Source organism: Lepisma saccharinum, chromosome 4, assembly GCF_977018435.1.
Source record: "Lepisma saccharinum chromosome 4, izLepSacc3.1, whole genome shotgun sequence".
NCBI classification, from domain to species: Eukaryota; Metazoa; Arthropoda; class Insecta; order Zygentoma; family Lepismatidae; genus Lepisma; species Lepisma saccharinum.
The window spans coordinates 45912284-45935336 of record NC_139232.1 but is presented as its reverse complement, the minus strand read 5'-3'; the positions used below and the strand labels follow the sequence as shown (position 1 = coordinate 45935336).

Sequence of the window (23053 nt, the reverse complement as noted above, 5' to 3'; positions counted from 1 at the left end):
CTCAAGTCTCGAAAAAGATAGAATTGACAACTTATGCAAAGGCTTATCATACAAACTTTCATAGTGCATAGTGATCATAAAGACAAAACAACTTTTCTTAATTATTTTTTGTTTGTTTGTTTGACCCCTTGTTTCAACGCTATGATCCTTCTAAAAGTGGATATTATCCTGCTTATACGCGTACATGCAAACCAAACTGCCGATTCAGAATTACCACGAATGAACTGGCGTGGTAATTATTTTACACAAAATTCATAATTTCACTGAGGAACTCGCATGTTCCAGGTTTGACTCTCGAGCTGGGCATGACTGATCCTTTCTCTTTCTCCTTTCATTGAAGTGGAAGTTGTTTGGTGGAGGAAAGGGGGGGAGGGGGGGTTGCTAGAGCCTTTGGGGACAGTAGGCCTAAGGGGATGCTTCTATTGTTAACGTTAGTGTTGCTCACGAGACGAGACATTTTCCGCCTCATCTCATAAAAGGAGATGGGAAAAAAATGTTTCAAAATTAGACGGGACAGACCAAAGTTTCGTCTCGTCTTGTGGGCAGGTTGGGTTATACTTAGATAGTGCTGGTTGGTGTTGGTGGCAGTGGGGGTGGGGGAGTTTCTCCTGACTTCTTATACTGCTCGCAATCATTGTCGCGATTACCCAAAAGTGGGAAGAAATGTGACATTAGAGAAGATACATACTAACCATTAAACAATATGACAGAAAAGCGACGTAAAAGTAGGATAAATACATAAATTTGCCATATATATATGTATTAACTGAAGAAAACTAAAAATAAATATATTAATAAAACACGTATTAGCATTTATATGTGGATTTTATACAGGAAACTATTATCTTCTCTTGATGTCTCTTAATTTTTGTCCCTCCCTCCTTAGGCAAATCATTGTTCATAGCATCAGTAGTAGCCACATTAAAACCTTCAATTTGCAATTACATTTTGAATGAAGGAATGTCGATATAATATATTGTATAATTTAATTTCATTATTTAATAACTGACACTTATTTAATGATATTATATATACGTGTGTGTGTGTGTGTGTATATATACCTAGGTATATAGTGTGTGTGTGTGTCTGTCTGTCTGCTGCTTCCCTCCACCAATCTGCAGTGATTTTGCACCCTGTCTAAACGTATTGTTATTTTAAAAATTGCAAAGAAAATATGACGAAAATAATTGTAATTCCAAAAAAGACATTTTTGTAACAATAAATTCTTGCCAGTCAGAACCTATGAATTGGCAATGAACAAGGCTGTTCACATGTTCAGCCATTGACTGTTACCTTACCAGTATTGCTTTGCCAGCCTAATGAAAACCCTCTACCGATTGGCTGAATTATAGTAAATACTGCTATACTGTTAGGGTATAATTCATATCCAACAAATGGAGCACCCATTATTTTTGCACTAGAAGTTATAACAAAATACTTGTTTTACGCAGTAACAAATGACTGTCGCTTGCACGGCCCATGCTAGTTTACAGGACGAGCAGAGGCCCTGCCTGCATGCATTTCTAAAGGATGATGTCAGGCCTGTCTAGTCTGTGCAGAGGAAGTTTTCAAATCTGTGACATAGGAGGTGAATTTCAGCAGTGTTTGAAGGAGTGTATCTCGAGAACCAAAACAAATACCGCCGAGATATTTTGCAAATTTCAGTTTGGTGTCATTATCAGTAAAATGAATATATTTAAAACGTTTTTCATGTCATAGTGGAAATGTCCATTGTGTTCCCTGCCTGTCCTCCCCATTTCCAGCCCTGGGTGGTTTAATACAATTTTAAAATATTTTACGCAGGGGAGTTTACCTATGTTTATTTTGGTCCACATTATTCACAGAATAACCACGACTATGAATGTGTATTGTCTTACACTTATAGATTACTTAACAATTTTCACTTTCAACTGATATGTTGGATACAAAAAATGTCATATTGGAAGTTGTTGTACAATAACAACAAATACACAATGTAAAAAAAGTAGAACAACTTTATTTTTCAATATACATGTATCTGTACAGCATATAAGCTGACTGTATAAAAACATACAAGGAAATATTGACTTATAAATAGTTCTTCTAACAGTTAAACACATTTCAATAAATACTAGAAATATTAACACAGTTCCCAAGTTTCATTTTTACAATAATCTCAGCACCATTAACACATGAACTGTTAGCTTTACTTTAGCACTGGATAATAAAATTACTTTGTTTGGGACTCTAGTTCCAGTTCAACAATCCGCCGATATGCATCAAATCCACCTTCAATACTTTCCACTTTTTCACCTCCACAGACCCAAAGCTCTTTGCAAACCATACGAATCAGTCTCTCGTCATGGGACACTAACACTACTCCACCCTAAAATTAAAGGAAACATTAAATGCACACCTTCAAATTCATTACTCCATAACTTATATCATGTACTCACTTTAGTTATGTACTAATTGTTTTCAAGTACAGTTTTAATAAGTTTCACCAATAAGTATGACATGGTTCTGTAGCATAGGCTTACTACAGAACGGTGAGTATTTTTGTATCATTTTTATATATTAATAAATTTATTCAAAAACAATTTGAAAGATCAGCAGAAGTCGGAATTCTAGCTCATAAAATGAGGCATAAAACTAAGTGACACAAGATACTCACAAAAAACTTCATGTAATATTCACCAATGGATTTGATGGAATATCACCTTGAAATAGTTGGGAGCACACAGAAGTTTGTGAAAATTGCATTTGATCAGGTTCATGGTTCAAAACAAGTTCAAGCCTTGGAGCTACAATCTTCTATAGTTATCATTAATTTACCATCTTGAAAATATCCCTCAAAAATCTATTGGCCATATCCTGTAACTACAGCAAGTGATGTGCAAAGTGTACAGATGCATATTCTATTGTTTAGCAACACTTGGCAAGTGTCAAAATCATGTAGTAAATGGTTAAGGACATATCATTTTTATATCTTACAGTAATGGAAAAAAATGTTTTCTTGTTTGCTAAACAATAGAATATGCATCTGTAATATGGCAGTCACTAGACAATAAGTTATGTGAAGTACGTAGATGGTCCTACATTCACCCCATATTCTGAGTTTTTATCTTATTTCAATTTCAAAAGACTTGGGGATAAAAGTAATTTAAATTTGATGAGCATGTTACATAAATTGGAATAAAAAAAAAGTCTTAGTATCGAGATTGCAATACTGTGTGCCCTGAATAAGAACTACAAAGTATTTTTATGAAGAAAAGTCTTGAACAAACTTTGTAAAAGTAGGTTAAACAAGCTGACACAAGAGCAACACTGTGGGTGAAAAGCCTGCAAAACATTAGACTTGAAGTGTGTTACACTGTACTGTATTTATTTTCTATTTTTATCGATGGGTAAGAGCATATTAAATAAATATTTAACCTTAAATGGAACACTTTGAGCCCTTCTTGCAGTATGCTGCTTAAGTGTGAAATTAGTTCAGTGGAAATCCACTAGATTAACTTAGACTGGATAAGAAATTTGATGTGTAAACACAGATCATACATAAGCAATGAATGTTATTTAATACAAAAATACAGTTTCAAAGTTAAATAATAAATACCTATGATGGTTAAAACATTAGTAATGTTTTACTTACATTATATTTATTTATTGCCTTTCCCAGTGCTTCTATAGTTTCAATGTCCAAGTGATTTGTAGGTTCATCAAGAATAAGGAAGTTCGGCCTTCCCATAAACATCACTGCAAATGCTACCCTCGACTTCTGTCCTCCAGAGAGACTGTCAACTGTCTGCAATGCCATATCTCCAGAGACCCCAAAGGTCCCCAAGTGTCGCCGATACTCTTCTATAGGCTTACCTGGTTTGCAGAAAAAAATACTTGTCAACATTTGAAGAGAGTAACATGCATCTTATATTGAGTCTTTCAAATGAAAAGCCCCAATAACAAAACTAATTTTATTTTTATCTCACAGGGAAAACAACTACAGTTGTCGAAAGAGCAGGGATCAAAATGTATTTACATAACACCTGCAAAGTATCTACCATGTTTGTTCAACCTTCCCATGTTCGAATCAATATGAAGGAAATAAAGAGACTTCTTATGAGGCCCATTAGCAGGAAAGTAAAAATTGCAGAACAAGCAATTGGAAAACCAACCTCTTGGTAAACAGGATTGCAATAAAAGTTTCTCACTCCTGCGAACTACGAAGTGCCAATTGTTTTCAACCAAGTCTCCTTTATTACATAATTTATGATGAGTGCGACTTACTCACTTTTATATGGATTAATTCGTATTTTCAATGAATTAATCAAAAATACAGAACTTTTATACTTATGTGTTGCGAGTATCTATTATTTCAAGCAACATTTCGGAAATAACTGTTCCTTCTTCAGGTTATTTTTCTCGGCTACCAGAAATATGTCAGAGACACCTCAAATAATCTCAAACACCAGGAAAAAAGGAAACTGTACAGTTTAGGTGAAGACAGAATTTGGAAAATTTTTCTAAAACCTTTACTACCCCCATGTTCCCTCGTTTGTTTAAAACCATTGCTATAAAAATTTATCGATCTAAAAACCTATAAACAATTAAAACGTTAAAAAGATGCCCGCTTGTTCACTTCCCCATGCTGACTGTTGGCTTATTCCTCGCCGTATGCAGGAGGTTGTGCGCGTGCAGTTTCTCTCCTCACTAACCTTCCCCTCCAATTTCCCCTCTCTATTCCGTCAACAAGTTCGAAGTCGCGTGCTATTTGGGCCTCGCGGATTATGCCTAGGGTGACTTGGAAACCTATTTTCTTGAATTCTCGTTTTTCCCATTTCTTGGACATCCCTATCCATATTTCATCTACATTTCCATCTTCTCTTTCCAATTCCATGCCCTTCATCAATAATGTGCTCGGACAACCCTGTTCAGTGAACACACTCTCTTACGTCTTTGTCGTTTTCCTTCCACCTTATGCTCATACTCCTGCCCGTTTGGCCTATATACTCTTTTGTTGCACTGGCATTGAATACTATACACACCTTTCTTCCCCCCCCTTCATCTTCATCTTCTTCCATTCCAAACTTCTTATATTCTGTAAAGTGTTTCTCTAAAGTTCTTGGTGCTTTCATTCCACATTTGATTCCATATCCCCTTACTACTTTTTCCACCTTTTCTGACACCCCTTTGAAATATGGGATTCCTATATACCTGAACTTCCCTTAGTCGTCCTTTTTCTCCTCCCCCCCTCTTTTACGTCTTTTCCTTTCCCTTTGCAATTATTCTCTTTTTCACATATCTTACGCGCTCTGTTTAAGTGCCTCCTCATTTCCGTCTCTTGGAAATTGGAGGAGAAGTTAGTCAGGAGAGAAACGGCACACACACACCCTCCTGCATACAGCGAGGAATAAACCAACAGTCAGCAGAGGGAAGTGAACAAGCAGGCACATTTGTAACGTTTTAATTGTATACAGGTTTTTAGATCAAGAAGGTTTTATAGCAATGGTTTTAACCCCTTAAGTGGGTGTTTTGCTTTTATAAATTGAGTTAGAAGCTGGTTAACCGAGCTGTGTTCAGGGTTGCAATGTGTAACGTTAAGCTGGTTGCCTGAGCAAGGTTCGGGCAGGTAAGTTCATTCCAACTTCAGACTGGGTAACGTGAATTGTTCTCGGGTATTTTTGTGTACACTATGTGGAGGGAGGGAGGGAGAGGGGGAGGGGGAGGGAGGGAGAGAGAGAGAGAGAGAGAGAGAGAGAAAGAGAGAGAGAAAGAGAGAAAGAGAGAAAGAGAGAAAGAGAGAAAGAGAGAAAGAGAGAGAGAAAGAGAGAAAGAGAGAAAGAGAGAAAGAGAGAAAGAGAGAAAGAGAGAGAGAGAGAGAGAGAGAGAGAGAGAGAGAGAGAGAGAGAGAGAGAGAGAGAGAGATGAATTAACACAAACATTGAAGCAAACTGTACAAAACGAAATGTATCTATGTATGTACTACTGTATATCCATTTAAAGAAAATAATTACCCGCTACGGGAACATTGACTGGATCTGAAATGCACAAAAAGCTAACAAATTCAAATGCCCGAGCACAACTCAGACTCCCAGCTTAAGGGGTTAAACAAACGAGGGAACATGGGGGTAGTAAAGGTTTTAGAAAAAATTTCCAAATTCTGCCTTCACCTAAACTGTACAGTTTCCTTTTTCCTGATGTTTAATATTATTTGACGTGGCTATGACATATTTCTGGTAGCTGAGAAAAAAAACCTGAAGAAGGGAACAGTTGTTCCTGAAACATTGTTTGAAATAATAGATACTCGATGCACGTAAGTACAAAAGTTTTGTATTTTTGATTAATTCATTGAAAATATGAATTATTCTCCTTTAATATATTACGTAATTTTTATCTCCAACCAAACTGATATACCGATCTTTTGCCACTTACATTGAAGAAAATACTAGTAGTAGCAGTAAAAAAAATACCAGAATGAAGTTAAAATTGTACAAGAGCAGGATGGTATTGGTATCAGAGCACGGTTGCAATCGATCTGTTGTGTGAACATTACCTTTGCTGCAGTCTTGACATTGTGGTACATCGAAATTTTTTTTCCCTCCCATTAATATTTTTTTTTCCCTCCCTTTTTTTTCTCATTTTGGTCTGTAATCTTTTTAAATTTTCTGCCCCCTTTAGATCAATTTTTTTTTTTCCCGTTTAACATTATATAGGGTGTCCCTATAATGGCCCCTCCTGAGGAGAGTAAAGTTCTTGACGCTGGATGCCAGACGGCGTTGTCCTTTCCTGTTGTGCCACCTTCGGTGGGTGCTAATTTTTCTGTACCATCAGCCCCTCCCGTTCCGCCATTGCACCCTAATTTGTTCCCCCAACCCTTTTACAGATTCCCTGAAGTGCCTACTCGCTCTTCATTTGCCTTACCATACTTACTCAGTATGCCAAGGAAATTTTTTCCCTTGAAATTTGTAAACTTGATCATTGGAACACTTCAGTTAACTTATCGGCACATGTCGCCCATACCCCGCAGGACACCGTTTCTCGGGATACCTCCCCTTTTTGTACGTATTGTCGTCGGAGAGGTCATCAAATTTCTACGTGCCGCCGTCGATCTAATTCTTCAAATTCAGGGGGTCATAATCAGCATACGCGTCCTTCATAATTACCTTACAGTCAATAACCTTGACGATTTGGCCGATTCGCAAATTGCTTTACAACTTCAATCCTCTCAAGCCTCCGGTCATTGAAGTTTTTGTATTATGTTCGACCATGCTTTTTCCCATGCATTTCTTTGTTCTCTTTTTACAGTGTTATCAGATATTGAATTAATATATATATACAGATTTTAATGTGTTTATATCCAGTGTATGTATGTATATATATCTAAGTGTCTTACTCTTTGCTGTTGTATTTCAGAGTAATTCCAATTATTTTTGTGGTAAATGTATATGATGAGAGAAATAACATGCTCTGTCTGGGATATGAAATTTGTGTACTTTGTTCTAACCCATGGTAATAACCATTCTCCGTAAAACTTGTAAAAATGCTACCTCCTTGTTTCCTTCCTGTAGTAAAGGAAAAACGTTACAAGGAGTATTTGTTTGGGTAGATAATGTGACTCGGCAGCATTGTATTATTAGTAATAATTTATTACTGAAGAGTGCTGAGTGTTTCAGCTACTGTTTTCTCATTCCTGTGCCCCACAAGCCCTGTGGGGTCTATGAGTCTGCACTCACTCATGAAGAGGAAAGTGGAGAGAAAGAAAGAAAAAAACAACCTCACAAGTCCTTGTTAATTCATCATGTACATAGTGTGTTACAGATCGTATTAGGTTCCTATTTCAATGCATACTACACTCTGTAAAGAAAAAATAGCGACACTTGCTCGGATATGGTTTTCACAAGATTCATTAACCAACACCCCCAGTTATTTTCTATTTTCATTCATTTTACATGTTTCAATGCAAGAGGCTCCCTCTGGTGCTACTCTGTTGCATGGAGGCTGTTGAGTGCTTTGTGCGATGCGAACTTCCCGCCTGCACAATGCACCTCAAAAGCAACATAGTAGCACCAGAGGGAGCCTCTTGCATTGAAACATAAAACAATAAATGAAAATAGAAAAGAACCGGGGTGTTGGGTAAATGTCATCGTTTTCGCAAAACCACCTCCCGTTTCTTCCTCAATGATAGGAGGGAGTCAGAGAGGCATCACATGTCGAGAGGTTTTCCATCGAATGAACACGACCGACAATGCCTCCTGCCTCTCTCACTCCCTCCTATCTGCTCTCTTGCAACGCTTCAGCACCCCTGCTCGTTCTATAGTTTATTAATGCATTCGAGAATGCTCCTTCACAAAATACAGCTGGTGGACAAATCCTGTTTTTCCTATTGTTTTAATTCACTTCATAAAGCAAGTGTCGCTATTTTTTTCTTTACAGAGTGTATAACTGGTGTTAGGGGTGGACACCTTGTGGCATTTGACATTGCTTTTCTGCAATTTTTGGCTAATTGCACTGATGGCCTTAAAAGAATACAGGAAAACCTCGTTAATACGAAGTTCAAGGGACCAAAAAATGTCAACTTCATATCAAACGACTTCGAGTTATCCAAACTTTTCAAGATGGCGCCTGTTTTCAGGTGTAAATAAAGTAGAGTATAAATTACCACCACAAAGGATGTTTTATACTCGGTGGTAGCTCAGAAAATAAGCTTTATATGTACTATATAATAATATTGTACGTTTTAAAGAAAGTGTAAAAAATGTTACACAAAATGAGAACACGGAGCTTAACGCAGACACAAACATTCCAAGGAGACGGTTAACACCATTTATCCTGCCTAGTTATACAACTGGTTATGCACGGGATGAATGTTGTGGCAAAAAGTCTCTTAAAAAATGGTATTTTCTTTTAATTGTGCAAAGTCGTTGCTCTTCCACGAAATTCTTACAATTTTAGTTCATAAGAAACCCGTTTGCACGGAGACCTACAGAAAGGAAAACAATCTCATTTATTGCAAGAAGTGAAACTCGGAAGAATCTTGACAGTAGTCACACTGGCGCGAGCAAGAGACGGGAGATAATCGGACAGAATGAATATTGGATTTTATGTGCGTTCACTAGAACATTGTCCGTTACAGGATTAACTGGTAAGAGAAGATTCTCTTGGGAGAGAACACAACCTTTCCCTGGCACAAAACAAAACAAAAAAATCGGGGCCGTAAATTTCGTTCTGGTTTGGCTGTCTGAAACACATCATAAAAAAATTACGTATTCTTTGCTTCAGTTAACTTCATATTCGCCCCCCCTTGCTGGGATCAGTTCAAACTCTTCAACTTGCATTGTAATTCACTCTGAAAAAGTAAACACACAACTTGCGATTTGTTTGCACGTGTGTCCTAGGACACATTAAACAGTGCCGCACTCGATAATCACTCTGGTTTGGATCCCACTTTAAACTGTATATTTAGTCCCGCTTAGCTCATCAGCATAAAATGAACTAAAAACAAGCTTTACGGAAAAACTTGCGTATTTTCAGATTAATCGACAATTTATTGTATGTTTCAGGAGTATTCTGGAGGTCAAACACTTGCTCCGCCAAAACTTTTCCTCTCGTATTCCTACATTGAGCATTGCGGTTTTTTTTTTGTTTTCTTTTTTAACAGCAGCACGCTAATGGTTCTGAAGAAAAGCGGGGATTATATGGCTTTGCGAGATTCAAAACAATGATGCTTATTCCTTCCCACTGGATGAGTCATTTCAGTTATCGGCAAGCGAGAGCTTTCCAGACGCTAAACTAAACACTGGCGCCAGCTGCAGCGTAAACACAATGAGACCAGCTGGAAGTTACTGCAGCAGGTGGCAGAAGGGAAATCATCGGCATTTTAAAGATAACGCAGTTGTCCAAGACCAAAATTTTATCAGCAGTGTGAAAAGAAAATGATCCTTGCATTACCTTCTACCATGCAACAGACAATAATACGGGCAATATTTCCTATCCAGACAGCTGCATTCAAACAAGAGAGACCTGAATTCTGCAATTATTGCATTACCATGCACACCAGTGGCGGATAATGAGCTGTTGTAGGAGAAGGAAGGGGGTACTTGTCTTTTACTTATCATGCGGCTCTTGTTCGTTTTGAAGAAGGTATTCAGAACTGTTTGCTCTTTTTTAGACGCCAAAGGAAAGGAGTCCGTGTGACAATTAGTCACTGAGATGCAAATTGGTAACTGTGAGCATAATGGCTGCATTTCTTCAGAAGCATTTGTGTACAGAAAATAGCAAAATGTTAAATGGGAGGAGGGAGTTGATATGCTGAAAGTGAAGCAGGGAAACTTCAGTTCAATTTATACTGAATGGGTAGTAAGGTTCGGACACAGTTGAAGTGGGATTTGGCAAAGGATGTTGATGTCTAAAATTAAGCAATTACCCCAATTAATGTAAGAGTAAATAGAGGTGTCTCACATTTAAATTTAACACTGAACCTAAAGGTACACTTGGATTCTTGAGCCATTTCTTCAAGCACAGCAAAGGTTTGTTCAGTGCATTGCTTTTCTCTGTTCATCTTTCCCTTTGTACTCCCATTGTCAGAATTATTCTTGATATGTCCCAATTCCTTACCTGCCTTCGAGTTTCACTCCTTCCTTTATGGTTTCCTGCTTTTTACATGCATCATCATAGCATCCTAGACAAATGAATAAATCGGGGTTCTACTGTATATACCGGATGAGTTTTTAAGCTTGACACAACGAAATATCTCGAAAAGTACGCATCTGATCAAAAAAAAAGTTCTGAATGAAATTTGTTCGCCTCGAAGGGGCTCATCCAATGATGACAAACTCCAACCCCCACCCCACCTCCTGGGGGTGGAGCAAGGAGCTCAAATGGGAACCCCCATTTTTTATTGCAGATTCGGATTCTCCAGACAAAAATACGTAGGTTTTGTCTTAAACTTTTTTTGTGAATTTGTGATAGATAGATGGCGCTGTAATCACAAAAATGAAATATTGCGGAAATGGTAAAAAAAATGCACTTTAATTGCAAAATGATGTGAGGCATGTTGAATTTTGATAAGATACTGCAGTTAGCATAACCCAAGAACAACGACGTGGACATAGCAGTATTTTGTTCCCATCGGGGTGCTTTTGTAAGGTGTTCCCCATCCCCTCTCACCATCAGGGTGCTTGTTTTAGGTGAGTCCCCTCGCCTCTCACCATCAGGGTGCTTGTTTGTAATAATCATTTTACAATAAGTGCTCGAAAATGTCACCACCCACTTCGATACACTGATTTATCCGCACTTGGAATGATTGGACACAACTGAGAAGCGTGCCCGGTGTAATCTTTTGACATGCATTGGTGATTCGCTCAATCATGTTCTCACACGTTGTTGGCAGTTCATGATAAACTTCACTCTTCACGTAGCCCCACAGACAAAAGTCAGGCGAAATTTAGATTTGGCAATCTTGCAGGCCAAGACACTGGACCAGCTCTTCCGATCCACCGACGGTTGTACACGCAATCTAATACTTCCCGTGCTGCAACGGAATAATGTGCTGGACAACCGTCATGTTGCAAACACATTGTTTGTCGCACGTCTAAGGGAAGGTCTGCAGGCAATACTGGAAGTTCGTTCTGCAAGAAGTTTGGATATTTCTCACCATTTAAGTTCCCATTGATAAAATATGGACCAATAAGTTTATCGCCAATTATTCCACACCAAACATTTACATTCCAAGGGTGCTGATGTTCAACTTGGCGTAACCATTCCAGGTTTTCGACACTCCTATAATGCATGTTGTGTCGATTAATCGTACCGTGGTTTGTACAAGTCAACTCATCAGAGAACACAACTCAAGTAAAGAAATTGAGGTCTCCTTGTATTTGCTGAAGTGCCCATTGACAGAATGTCACTTAGTTCTGAAAATCATCGCCATGAAGTTCTTGATGCAACGAAACATGAAACTGAGATTTTCTATGCTTCAGTAGTATTTGGCACACAGTAGTCTGCGAAATTCCTGATTCAAGACTTATTTGTAGAGTACTAACGTGGGGGTTATAAGCCACTGCAGCTAATACAGCAATTTCATTATTTTCTCCAGCAATTGTTCTTTCGCAATTCCTTTTTTTTTTTTGGTTGTACAGTTCCCTCGGTGGAGAACTGTTGAACAACTCTTCGAAAAGAAGCGTGTGATTGCACCCGGTCTGGAAAACGTTGAGCATAAAGAATCACAGCATCATTAATATTCCTGCCACTTTCTAAATAAATGTACACCATTTCAATTTTCTCTTGCACCGTTATAGCCTGCATTATCACCACTAATGGAGTCAAGGAAGAAAAACACTACTTCCATTCTCTTCTTAAGGCTTCGTGGCAGATTATGCCGTGTCTGTTTGACTAGGAAACAAGGTCAAATGGTCTTTAGGAGAAAACATGCAGTCTTGAAACATGCTCGGCAATCCGTTCAAAACGTTGTTAACCTCTTACAAAACTGTAAAACGTTGAAGATTTCAAAGCTCCGTAAACCATAAAAACCTTTTACCATGTGAAAATAAACAATCTCACTTCCACGGAATGGATCGTCAAGTTAGTCGCCTTCACAGCTAATGTTGTGCTGCTGATGTGCTGCCGATGGCTGGTACTGGCCCTGCCCACTTGCTTCCTCCCTCCCCCCTCCTTTTCCCCGCTACTCCTGAATTATTACTTCATCCCTCCGCCTTGAAACTCCTATATCATCATGAACGCTCGTGTCATTTCTTTCGTTACATTAAAGCCTATTTGTTTTTATCTTCTTCCATCTTGTTTAATATCTTTACCCATCTTTCCTCTACATTCCCTTTCTTCAACGTTTTACAGTTTTATAATTGGTTAACCTCGTTTTTAACAGATTGCAGAGCATGTTTCAGGACCGCATGTTTTATCTTACAAACCATTACACCTTGTTTCCTGGTCAAACAGACACAGCATAATCTGCCACGAAGCCTGACAAAGAGGACAGTGTATTTCTAGAGAATTGCGCAAAATCTTACTTTTTGCAATTACAGCACCATTTATCACAAATCCAACAAAAAGTTTCAGCCTAAACCTACGTATTTTTGTCTGGAGAATCCGAATCAGCAATAAAAAAATGGAGGTTCCAATTTGAGATTTTAAAGTTGCCCCTCACCCCACCTCCTGGAGGTGGTGGGGTGGGGGTGGAGTTTGGCATCATTGGATGAGCCCCTTCGAGACGAACAACTTTCATTCAGAACATTTTTTTGATCAGATGCATACTTTTTGAGATATTTCATTGTGTCAAGCTAAAAAACTCACCCAGTATATACAAATTCTTGCCTGACATATTCACAATTTGTGAAATCTTAACTACAAGAATTGCAACTTAATAATGCTCATATCATATTTACTGTGCTACAAGTTATTTAGAATATCTTCAGCAGAGGAGTAGAATCAACCAACAGATAAACAAGATTGAAATGCGAGTTATACCTGGATATTTTGATTGAAGTAGTTCTACTGAAGATACATTCATATCTAATTGATCAACATGATGTTGACTGAAATAACCAAACTTAAGATTACGATGGGGAGTGCAGGTTCCCTTCGTAGGACTCAAAATACCCATCATTATTTTTAGTAGGGTAGTTTTTCCAGCACCATTATCACCAACCTAGAAAATAAACAACATTGTAAGTAAATAGTTTCATGAATATCACACTAATGGGAAATTTTAAATTCTCTGTTGCAAAATTTAGAAATGACTATAATGAAAAAAATCATATAGCTGATTACTTCTTGACACTATCACTTTCATTTGTCCTTCAAATTAATATCATACCACCCTCCCCCACACACATTTCATATGCTAGTAATAAGGTATAGTCTAATACTGCAGAAACCACCTGTTGTGTGAGTGTAGGCTCTCAGCAAAAGCACAACTTCTTTACAGGTATAAAGTAGGTACTTATTAACTTATGAATGCAAACATTCTGTTTAGATAAAGCATAACTAACACTGCACAACATGCCAAGATTAGTAGTTCAGCCAATTACGGAAGAAAAAACATTGTGATTGGGCAGCTGCTACCCATATGACAATGTTGTACAGCTTTAAAACATCTTTTTTTTTTTACCTTTTATTATGTCTTAACTCAAACCTTGTCCACCTCTCCTGTGGAAGCCACAGGATGTAGTAAAAGTAAGGTACATTACCTGTGTGACAAAAGTTCAATATTGTTTCTCCAAGTATTATTTAACAGAAAATATCATGCTAAAGCATTAACTATGCACAAGGCTTCAAACAGATTTGACTGGTGAAATATAATTCAGATGCAGTGTTATTTGCACCAGTAGGACTAACCTAGGTGGATGGCTGAAACTACAAAAAGGAAATTGGAAAAAAAAAAGCATCAATTAACTGCTCACAAACTGATTTTCACCCCATTTTATTTTTAGACAGAATCTCAATTTTACACTTTTCAGGGGACTAAGGTGGAAAAAATTGAAAATACAGAAAATGAAAAATTTATGAAAGTAAAATCACGGACCCACCTGTATTTCATTACTTAAATATTTTAATTAAAAAATGCAAAACAATGTATCCATCTCTGACATACTTCAAAGGAAATAAAATGTGAATATGTTCTGCAGAACAAAAGTAATTTTCTTTGCAGTGTGAACAACAAAAAGAAGCCTGGTAATAATGAAACTACCATATGAAATTCCTTACTATACATATCCTGGAATCCAGAGTTGCACCAAGATTAACATTGGTGAATATGCTTTTAGTTGGAGTATAACTAAATGAAATTTCATTTAGTTGCAAGATGGGTGGAGATAAAGGTTCAACTTCTGGGAATTTCAAGACGACTTCTACATCTTTCTCCACTGGCTTTAACTCCGGCCTAGAAAGAATGTTATACAGCAATTTAGTAGAGCATTTACAATAGGCCAAACAGTTGCAATTCTTGAAGGGAATAGTTTTCATTTAACTTCAATTTTTTTTTAGTTTATAGATTTTCCCGGAATAAAATTTATTACATAAATTCTCTATTAAGTACACAAATTTCATGCAAATGTTTATTTTATTCAAATACATAGTATATAATTAATTTACAACCCAAATTTCTTGGATATGAGTTGTAAACAATGAATTATTCTTTCCATGCACAAAATGAAATAGATAGCTACAAAATATGGAAATATTAAGTAAAGTGAGACAACAAGAAACAAATTACTTCTACAAGATTTTCTTAAAAAGTGACTTACAATTTCTCCAGCATTTTGATTTTACTCTGAACAAGAGAGGCACGATTGGCATTATAACGGAACTTGTCAATGAATTCCTGGACATGGGCTCTGTGTTGCTGTTGAGATTCATATTCTCGCTGCTGGTTCTTTAGTTTCTCAGTCTTGGTCTTCTCAAAGTTCTCATAATTACCTCTGAAATATAACAAGTTTAACACACATTGAGCACATATTTGTTTATTTGCTTGAAAGTACAATTTCACTCTTAACTTACAAAATCAGTTTTCTTATACTAGGACCCCTCCTTTCAATGAAGAACTATTTAATTATGGATAGTACAACAGTGTTCATTCAAAAGTAGGGCTGAGCCGATACCGAATTATGCAAAGTGAATAATTTTCATAATTTTTTGCAACAACATTGTGGAGAGAAATAAATTAGGTGCTTAAATCTCATGTGAAATTATGAATGCTTACATAGTACACTTAACAAATATTCTGAACTATTTTGAACTAATTTTGAAGCATTGGCATTGGTATCTGGCTCAGCCCTATTTAAAAGTTATGCAAACTACACAAACATAAAAGCTGTAATGTCCTTATTCAGCACATTTGAACAAAGTGTAACAAAATTGGTTTGTTTTCATTTTCTCTTAGTTTGAAATACACGGAAATAAACGGTTTAATATTACAATTTAAAGAGTATGCATTATTATATTAGATAGACCAGAATGTAAGGCCTGTAATTCGTCAAGGGTCTTATTACATTTTACTTACATTAAAGAGAATGCCTAAAAATAGAATTAGGGGTTTGATAACTACTAAGGCAGGCTACATAGAAAGAAAAAATAACTTTGCTAGGTCAGATGTGACCCATGGATCATACTTGGGGTGGTCCTTGGATTCACATTAATGCTGGGATCACTGTAACAGTAATTAGTGATCTCATTCTTCCATTTTATTAATCATAATAGACAGTTACAAATATAAATAAAATTATTTTCATATTTACCACTGAATGTAAATAACTACTTTGACTATGAAGGAGCATAACATACCTATAAGCATCTATCCTTTGTGTGTGTAGATGTAGGATATCTGTTGGAACTGAATCTAAGAAATTACGGTCATGAGAAACTACTAGCAATGTTGTAGGCCAATGCTGCAAATAATTTTCTAGCCATATTATAGCTTTAATGTCCAACATGTTTGTCGGTTCATCAAGAAGCAAGAGATCTGGTCTGTAAGTAAAAGTAATAAACATAATAAACACATGTACATGCATTTTTCAATAAAACTTTACTAGTACCATTATTCTAAGAATGTTTGCACTGACTATAACAAAAAAGTTAATTGCTGCTAAAAATGCTTGTAAATGGATAAAATTACATGTAAAACCCATTTTTGATGCATAATAAGATTGGAAATTATGTGAATTTAGTCTTGTTACGCAAGTTTTTTAAACTTTTTCCCAATATCTTGAACATACTACAGTGGAACCCCAGTTTTATGTTCCTGGATTTTACATTTCCCCGCATTATACATTCTATCTTGATGGTTCAAATGTAGCAAAATGTTATAAATTTTTTCCTTGAATTTATATTGTCTCACATTTTACATTTCTTCAGCTTGGTCCCCTTGAAAAATGTAAAATTGAGGTTTCACTGTAATACGAATGTCACTAACTTTGACAAGTACCTGCGCATCATTAACCTCAAACTTTCACCACAGCATGTGGCTTCTTCAGGAGGATTGATCAAGATTAAAACTTATGGTTCAAAGGTACAAACAAGGTAAAAATGGGTAAAAGAGTGTGTTAAAATTAGGTTACTTCTTCCCAGTTATTAGTCAATTCAATTCAGTTATTAGGCTCCAACAAGGTAACATTATTTACAACATTCACTGTATAACTGTTTAAATTTATCCTTTTTTATAACTAACAGAAAATGTTAAAACAAAACACTGTAACAGAAAATGTTAAAACAGAAGAGAAAAATATGTAATTTACGAATCTCATCATTATTGCATAGTCACACCTACCAGTGGCAGATTATAACAAATTCCAATGATTTAAAAATGTGGGCAGTTCCAGATTTTTAAAGCTACAACCATTAGCAAAACTTCACCAAATCTCATGCACTCAACGCAATCAAGCATAATTTTCTTATACACTTATATCACTTACAGCGAAAATAAGGCTCTTGCCAAAGCAAGCCTCATCCTCCAACCTCCAGAGAACTGCTTTGTTGGCTGTTGCTGCATCTCAGGAGAGAATCCCAAACCTGCTAAAATCACACTCGCGCGTGCTGGTGCCTTGTCAGCTTCAATGTTCTGTAGTTCTGCATACACCTCAGACAAGTGGCTACTTAAATCTTGATCACTGCATCTACAATATATATTGATAAGCTCTACAGTCTGAACAATAAAATAAGAAGACGCTGGTGCAACAAGTATAAAAGAACTATGCACCAATTTCTTATGCCTTCATCTACTAACCTTACTCACGGTTTCCACTATTTTGGCAAAACATACATATATCATGACATTTCCAGGTTTTGCAGGCAATTTTATAAAAAAAATTCCGACCATTCTGTGCTGTTCTAACCAAGATTCACATGCTAAACTCCACTTGCTATTCAAGAGAATAAAATTTATGAATATTGTTCAAAATAAACAAAAACAAACTCTAAAATCTTTGTCCGACCCAATACCAGTGCGAGCCTCAGCTACTGGATGGGTCACAGATGGCGGATAGTGAAACCTCCCTCAGATATGAGCAGGAGCTGCAAATAAGGGGAATCCCACATAAGCAGTACCAGACAGAGGCGGCAAGGCTGCCAGGGTGTGGAGGGTATCCAGTGGCATGGACATACTCAGCAAATACCACAGACAACCATTGACAGCCTTGTGTCATGGTGAATAAACACCGCCATAAAAGTGTTTGCCCCCCACTTTCTTGTGGGCCTGAAGGGATCCAGAAAGGCTACGGGAGTTTAAACCCTGACAAAAAACAAGGATGTACCAGAGAACCCACAGGTGGCAGCCCCACCACTCAGGTGTAGGCTGTGACAGGCCCGATTAGCCAACAGCCAAAAACAAACAATTCAAGATACGAAAGAAGCAAGCCGGACTGGAAATTGGAGACGACACGGGCTACGAATAGGGATGGGGATATTGAATATTGGAACACTGACAGGAAGGACTGAAGAAATTGTGGATCTAATGGAGAAAAGAGGGATCGACATTTTTGGAATGAGCGAAACGAAATGGAAAGGAAGAGAAGAAGTGAACTTGACGAAAGCTTATAAACTGTACTGGGCAGGGACTGAAGAGGGCAGACAAAGTGGGGTTGGATTTGTAGTCAGAAATGGAATAAGTGAGGAAGTAGAAAGGGTAAATGACAGAATTATGAAACTAAAAATGAATGTAAGAGGGAAAGTAATAGAAATAATTCAAATGTATGCCCCACAAACAGGATGTACAAGGGAGGAGAAAGAGGAATTTGAAGAACGCATAGGAAAGAAATGGCAAATTATGATGGGTGATTTCAATGCACAAGTGGGAAGAGACAGGAAAGGGTATACAGAAGTACTTGGAGCAGTTGGATGGGGACAGAGGAATGAGGAGGGAAGGAGGCTACTGGACTTTTCCAAGAGAAACAGACTGTTACTAGGTAATAGCTGGTTTAAGAAGAAATATGACAGCCATAAGATTACAAGATACAGTTCGGATATTGAACAAAAGTCTGTAATAGATTATATATTGATAAACAAGGAAGTGAACACGACAATGAACAACATATATCCAGTGAGAACTTAGACAGAGACCACATGCTACTAGTAGGAGATGGAGGAGATGGAAAATAAAAGATAGAAGAGACGAACAAGAGAGAAGGATAAGATGATAAAAGAAATATATCAAGAAATATTGCGAACAAAAGTGCCAAGAGTAGAAACAGGATGGATAAGATTTAAAACAGAAATAGTAGAGGCAGCCGAAAAAATATGTGGAAGGACATGCAAGAAAAGAAAAAATAAAGAAACAGCATGGTGGAATGAAAGAACTAGAGAGGCAGTGAAAAACAAAAATGATGCATTTAGAAAATGGTTTAAAGTTAAATCACAAAATGTACGAAAAGAGTACGTGGGAAAGAAGAAAGAGGCAAGAACAGTAGTAAAGGAGGAAAGAAGAAAGTGGATGGAAGAATGGACCAAAGTGCTAGAAGAAGATGTAGATGGGAACAAGAAAGTATTGTATGGAAAGAAAGAAAGGAGAAGAGAAAGAGGAGAAAGCTGTAAGCTAAGGGATGAAACGGGAAATGTTGTAGAAGAGGACGAAGAAATAAGAAGAATGTGGAGAAATCATTTCGAGAAATTGCTGAACGTGTAAAAAGAAAATGAACATGAAAAAGAAAAAAAGGAAAGAAAGAGTGAATCTCGCATGGAAAGAAGTGGAGGAAACTCTGAAGAGAGGTAGAGCACCTGGAATAGATGAAATGCCAGTGGAAATTATACTAGGAGCAGGAGTGATTGGTGTGCAGTGGCTTTACAGTGCATTGAAAACAGTGTGGCAAGAGAGAGGTGCTAAAAGATTGGACAAAGGGACTAATAGTTCTCATATTCAAGAAGGGTGACAGAAAGGAATGTAAAATCTACAGAGGAATGACACTTATGTGCCACTCAGCAAAGGTGTATGAGAAAATATTAAGATAAAAGAATAAGGGAAGTAACAGAGCTGAACATAAGAGAGGAACAGTATGGATTTAGAAGAGGCAGATCAACAGTAGATCTGATATTCACCATAAGGCAATTACAGAAAAGGCACTACGAGTAAGGAAATGATTTGATTATGGCATTCCTAGATATAGAAGAGGTATAAGATAGCATGGACAGAACAAAGATTTGGAAGGCTCTAAGAGAGAACAGAGTTGAGGAAGAGATAGTGTGTAGAGTGCAGAGCACATACAAGGCCAACCAGAGCTGTGTGAAGACAAGTGGAAAGAATGGAGTGGTTTAGTATAAGTAATGGACTAAAACAGGGAAGTGCTCTTTCCCCATTGCTCTTCATAATTACAATGGATGCAATTAACGAAGAGGTGGGGAAGAAGATAGGAGAGGAAGAGATTAAGGCCCTATTGTTTGCTGACGACTTAGTAATATGGGGAAACAGGGAAGAAAAAGTACAGAGACAGCTTGATAGTTGGAATGAGGAAATCAGAAGAGCAGGAATGAAATTCAGTGCAGAAAAGATCGAGGTGCTAATAACAAGAAACAGACCCAGAAATGAACAAAGAATAAAGATAGACACGGAAGAGTTGAGGGGTACTGAAGAGCTTCAAATATCTAGGAAGCATAATTGAGAGAAGTGGAAGAATAGTTGAGGAGGTAAACAGAAGAGGACAAATGGGTGGTGGACTATATCAAAGCATTCGAAGATTAATATGAAACAGGGATATACCTATGAAATGCAATAAGGTAATATACAACACATACTATGTGCCAACAATTATGTGTGGAGCAGACTTTGACACTGACAGAGGCAAAAAAAGATTTAGGCATTGATGAAATTTTTAACAGTATATTGGGGAAGACTAGAAGGGATAGAATAAAGAATGAAGAGATCCAACAGACAGAGGGTGTGGTGAAGCTTAAGGATAGGCTAGATCGAAGAGGATGGATGCAGAAAGACTACCAGTAAGAGCTTACCATGCACAAGGAGTGGGAATAAGGCCAAGGGGGAGACCAAGATGTCGGTGGAAAGAGCAGATAGTGGAGAGTGTCAGGAGAAGAGGGCAACATTGGAACATCATGGAAAGAGAGGAGCGGTGGAAGACCAGGAAAAAATGGAGAGGCTTGACTTCTGTGCCGACCCAGCCAGAGGCAGGAAACTGCGAACGATGATGATTCATACTGATGACAAAACTCTTTCCGATTCCCACTGATATCAATTGAGGATGAGTGATAATATGATGAAATTGATGAAGGGATACACACAAAGAACACCCATGACAAGGATGGGATTTGAACCCAGGACACCTGGCATCATAGCATGCTGTGCTAATTGTGGAGTGATTAATATTAGTGGGCGAGTATTCCACACCAATTATAAGCATCAATGTACTGCATTTTTATTTCTAAATATCCATGATTGACATCAGAATGTTCAAATACCTGTCACGTATTCACAAAACAAAGAGACAGCATTTTGCACACCCCGCGAAAGACCAAAACAATGGAAAAGTATTGGCAGATACTGAATAATCAACATCGACTCAGCCTTAATAAATACATTTTTCAAAGTAAAACCACCATCAAGAAGCTGGTTAAGGAAAAAAAAAGTTAAATTTATTTTCACTCCCAAATCCTGGTAGGTATCAAAACTAATTCACTTTCCAGATTTTTAGATGTGTTTCCCTGCCTTTTTCACTCACAGATTCATTTTCATATTTTCCAGCTCAGTGGGAACCATTCTATTCAACTGAGCATCCAGTTCTGATTCTATTGGAGCACTAGCAACATCCAGTGCAAGTTTCTGATTTACAATTTTTTATGAGAATGCATATATTGTTAGTACATAGTTGCATATGTATCAACAGACAACATTTCCAGGCTTTACATAATATGCCACTCAAATAACGCAATCATTTTACTCATATAAACAATATTCCTAGAAATAGTGGTTGCAAGACTAAAACTGTCATGTTAAATGTGACCATCTTCTTTAGGGTTGCATAAATATCCTTTTGTTTTTAGACCACAATTTATGCAACAGGCATATTTGTAAAAATTATCAGTGGAACCTCAATTTTCCATTTTCTTGCATTACACATTCAATCTTCATGGTCCCAACAAAGTGAAATGTTACAAAATTTTCCCTGATTTCACATTTTCCGGCATTTAATTTATTTTTTTCAGCTTGGTTCCCTGAAAAATGTAAAATTGAAGTTCCACTGTATATACTGGATAAAAATAAAAACCTCATTAATAAATAGCCTTTTCACTGGATCTTCATAAATAGTATTACAAAAACAAATATTATTTTAAAAGCAAGTTTCAAAAATTTGTAATTTAATTTCATGTATTGGAAAATTACAATAATTTCTTCCATACCCTGAATTGACTTGGGCACTAAGTTCCCGCTCCTTCTTCAAAAGATTTTCACGAATCAGGTCACATTCAAGCACACTTTGAAGAGCTGGTGTATCATCCCCAACAACTTCCTGCTCCACATGAAGAATTGAAATGTGAGAAGGAATTTTCAATTGGCCACTGGAATTAAGAGAAAAATAGCATTATAGGGACCGACTGTAGGAATGCATACACAACATAATATGAAGAGGTTTTCATACAGAATGTAATGTTATTCAACTATACCAAACATTTTCTAGGTACCGTTTAAATTGAGTCAAGCCATTTTTCGGAAGTAAATTTTAAAAAATACAGATTTTTTTTGGAAATTCTACACCAGAATATTGTGGCAAAAGAAGATTACATCATAAAATAACAAATAACAACTGCATTCATATTCTAACAGAATCCAACAATACATGCAAAAATCTGGTATACTGATACTATCTACTTGCAAAACAAGAATTCTAACATTGTTATTAAGACAATATAGGGTCATTCCACGTGAAATCACCCAATTCAAAGAGAAAAGTTGCTTCATTTTTTTTTGCTGATATATACTTGGTCCAATATGACAAATATGTAATATTAGACTTGCCCAACAAATATTTTGAAACTTATAAATTTTTGAAAATTTGAAGATTTTCAGAAATTGGGTGGACGAATGAACGCACCATGGGACACAAAACACGAATGAATGCAAAACTAAATATGC

The 23053-nt window shown here is 37.0% G+C and overlaps 1 protein-coding gene across 1 annotated transcript in view; it reads right to left on the bottom strand.

Annotated features, from left to right (window-relative positions):
- Positions 1-1976: 1976 nt before the first annotated feature.
- LOC145986441 (ATP-binding cassette sub-family F member 3) overlaps positions 1977-23053 on the bottom strand; it is a 45207-nt gene continuing 24130 nt past the window's right edge. The window contains exons 6-13 of the mRNA XM_083120458.1: positions 22321-22479; positions 17397-17597; positions 16270-16452; positions 15234-15407; positions 14695-14869; positions 13456-13636; positions 3632-3852; positions 1977-2365 (exon numbers count right to left, since the gene is read on the bottom strand). Coding sequence (XP_082976584.1) covers positions 2210-2365; positions 3632-3852; positions 13456-13636; positions 14695-14869; positions 15234-15407; positions 16270-16452; positions 17397-17597; positions 22321-22479 — 1450 coding nt within the window. The 3' untranslated portion in view covers positions 1977-2209. The remainder of the gene's footprint in view (positions 2366-3631; positions 3853-13455; positions 13637-14694; positions 14870-15233; positions 15408-16269; positions 16453-17396; positions 17598-22320; positions 22480-23053) is intronic.